At 48.4% G+C, this 1,693-nt stretch overlaps 1 protein-coding gene across 1 annotated transcript in view; it reads left to right on the forward strand.

The window, feature by feature from the left end:
* ASB13 (ankyrin repeat and SOCS box containing 13) overlaps window positions 1–1,693 on the forward strand; it is a gene marked incomplete at its 5' end in the record, with an annotated part of 7,302 nt that overhangs the window by 4,493 nt on the left and 1,116 nt on the right. The window contains one exon of the mRNA XM_009877096.1: window positions 990–1,181. Within this exon, the coding sequence (XP_009875398.1) occupies window positions 990–1,181 (192 nt within the window). The remainder of the gene's footprint in view (window positions 1–989; window positions 1,182–1,693) is intronic.

The following is a 1,693-nucleotide window of genomic DNA, read 5'->3' on the forward strand; positions in this document are numbered from 1 at the left end:
CTCCTGCTCTGGAGACTTTCCAACCCGCCTGGACGTGTTCCTGTGGGGCTGCCCTGGGTGACCCTGCTCTGGCAGGGGGTGGCACTGGATGAGCTCTAGAGGTCCCATCCAAACCCCAACATTCTGTGGTTCAATATTTTGTGCTCCAGTTTTTACATCCCGGTTTTCTTGCTGCTGACTTCAGGGCAATTTGGAGTTGGATTTCTTGGCTTTGCCTGTGCTTACTGGGATGTGATTTGGTCCAGGGGTGGGGATTTGTTTCAATGAGCATTAGTTGTCCAAAAATGACACATCTAAGCTCTTCCCAGCCCCTCCAGTTCCACGTCTTGGGCACCCTTTGATTGATTTCCCAGAAGTGCCTGTGTCTCTTCATTAGTTATAAGGGGAGTTCACTGTGACTACGCGTATCTAAAAGTCAGTTGTTTGAGTACAGTGAGGTTCAGCTGAACAAATCAGTTGGCAAAACACAAATGGTTGCAGGAAAATTGGAAGGACCTTTAGCTTTTGGCTTTTAAAAGTCAACCTTTCTCAGCAAAAATACCCGAAACTGAAAAAGTCTGATGGTGAGCTGTAACACCTCATGGGGCTGGGGCATTTCTGTTCAAGTGGTTAACAAAGAGATCGCTGTTTGCCTGGAGTGGGAACACTCCACTGAGGTGACTGGGAAAGACTCTTTGCTGGTTTTGGACAGCACAGATCCAGGAAGCAATTTTGAACTTCACACTCAGCAGCTTATTTACTCAGTAACATGGGCTCAGCTCCTTCCTCTGCAAGGAAGACATAAAGCCAGAGAAGAAAATTCATGCGTTGCCAGCACCGAGAACTTGTTCAGCAGTTTGGTTTCCTGTTTGTGCTGTTCTGTTTGGGTCTCCTTCCAGCTGCTTGTGCGTATTTTAACGGCATTTCTTCTCCCAGTCAAACCACTCCTTACATTTAGGTCAAGCAAGACTTTCCCAAACAGGTTTGTTTTTTCCTCTCTCTGGCCTCAGGAGCAAACGTGAATGCTGCTAAACTTCACGAGACAGCCCTCCACCACGCCGCGAAAGTGAAAAACGTAGATCTGGTGGAGATGCTGATTGAGTTTGGCGGAAACATTTACGCAAGGGACAACCGAGGAAAGAAGCCGTCGGATTACACCTGGAGCAGCAGCCCCACAGCAAAGTGCTTCGAATACTACGAAAGTAAGTGCCCCAGGAGTTGAGTGACTGCCAGCTCCAGTGCACCAGATCGCGATTCTCGGCCCACCGGGATTTGCAGATCCCTGATCTTCTTTCTGTGGAGGTGTAGAGTTCTTGGTGGCAAGTGTACGCCAGCTGGCTGTAGCCTTTCTCTGCTTAATTGTGGTTGAATGACAGGTTTGAGATGACCCAGATCATGCCCTCGCTGCATTCAGGTCCCTCTCATGTACCTGCATTTGCTCTTTGGTGCATTAAGTCAGGTCAAGGAAATCCTCTGGTTGAAAACTCGTTTTATTTGAGGCAGGGAACGTGTTAAAACTTCAGCTGTGCCAGCTGTCTGATTTTGGAAGAGACATTGGACTGAGGTTTGAGGATGGCTTTAAATCAGTCTTCATCTTGGTTACCCTTAAAGGACCTCAGAGGAATAATTCACAAACCCTTGTGAGCGTTTGCAGGCTGCTGCCCTGAACCAGCCCAGGTTGCTCACGGCCTCATCCAACCTGGCATTGGACATC

This window comes from Apaloderma vittatum, unplaced genomic scaffold (genome assembly GCF_000703405.1).
Source record: "Apaloderma vittatum isolate BGI_N311 unplaced genomic scaffold, ASM70340v1 scaffold17899, whole genome shotgun sequence".
NCBI classification, from domain to species: Eukaryota; Metazoa; Chordata; class Aves; order Trogoniformes; family Trogonidae; genus Apaloderma; species Apaloderma vittatum.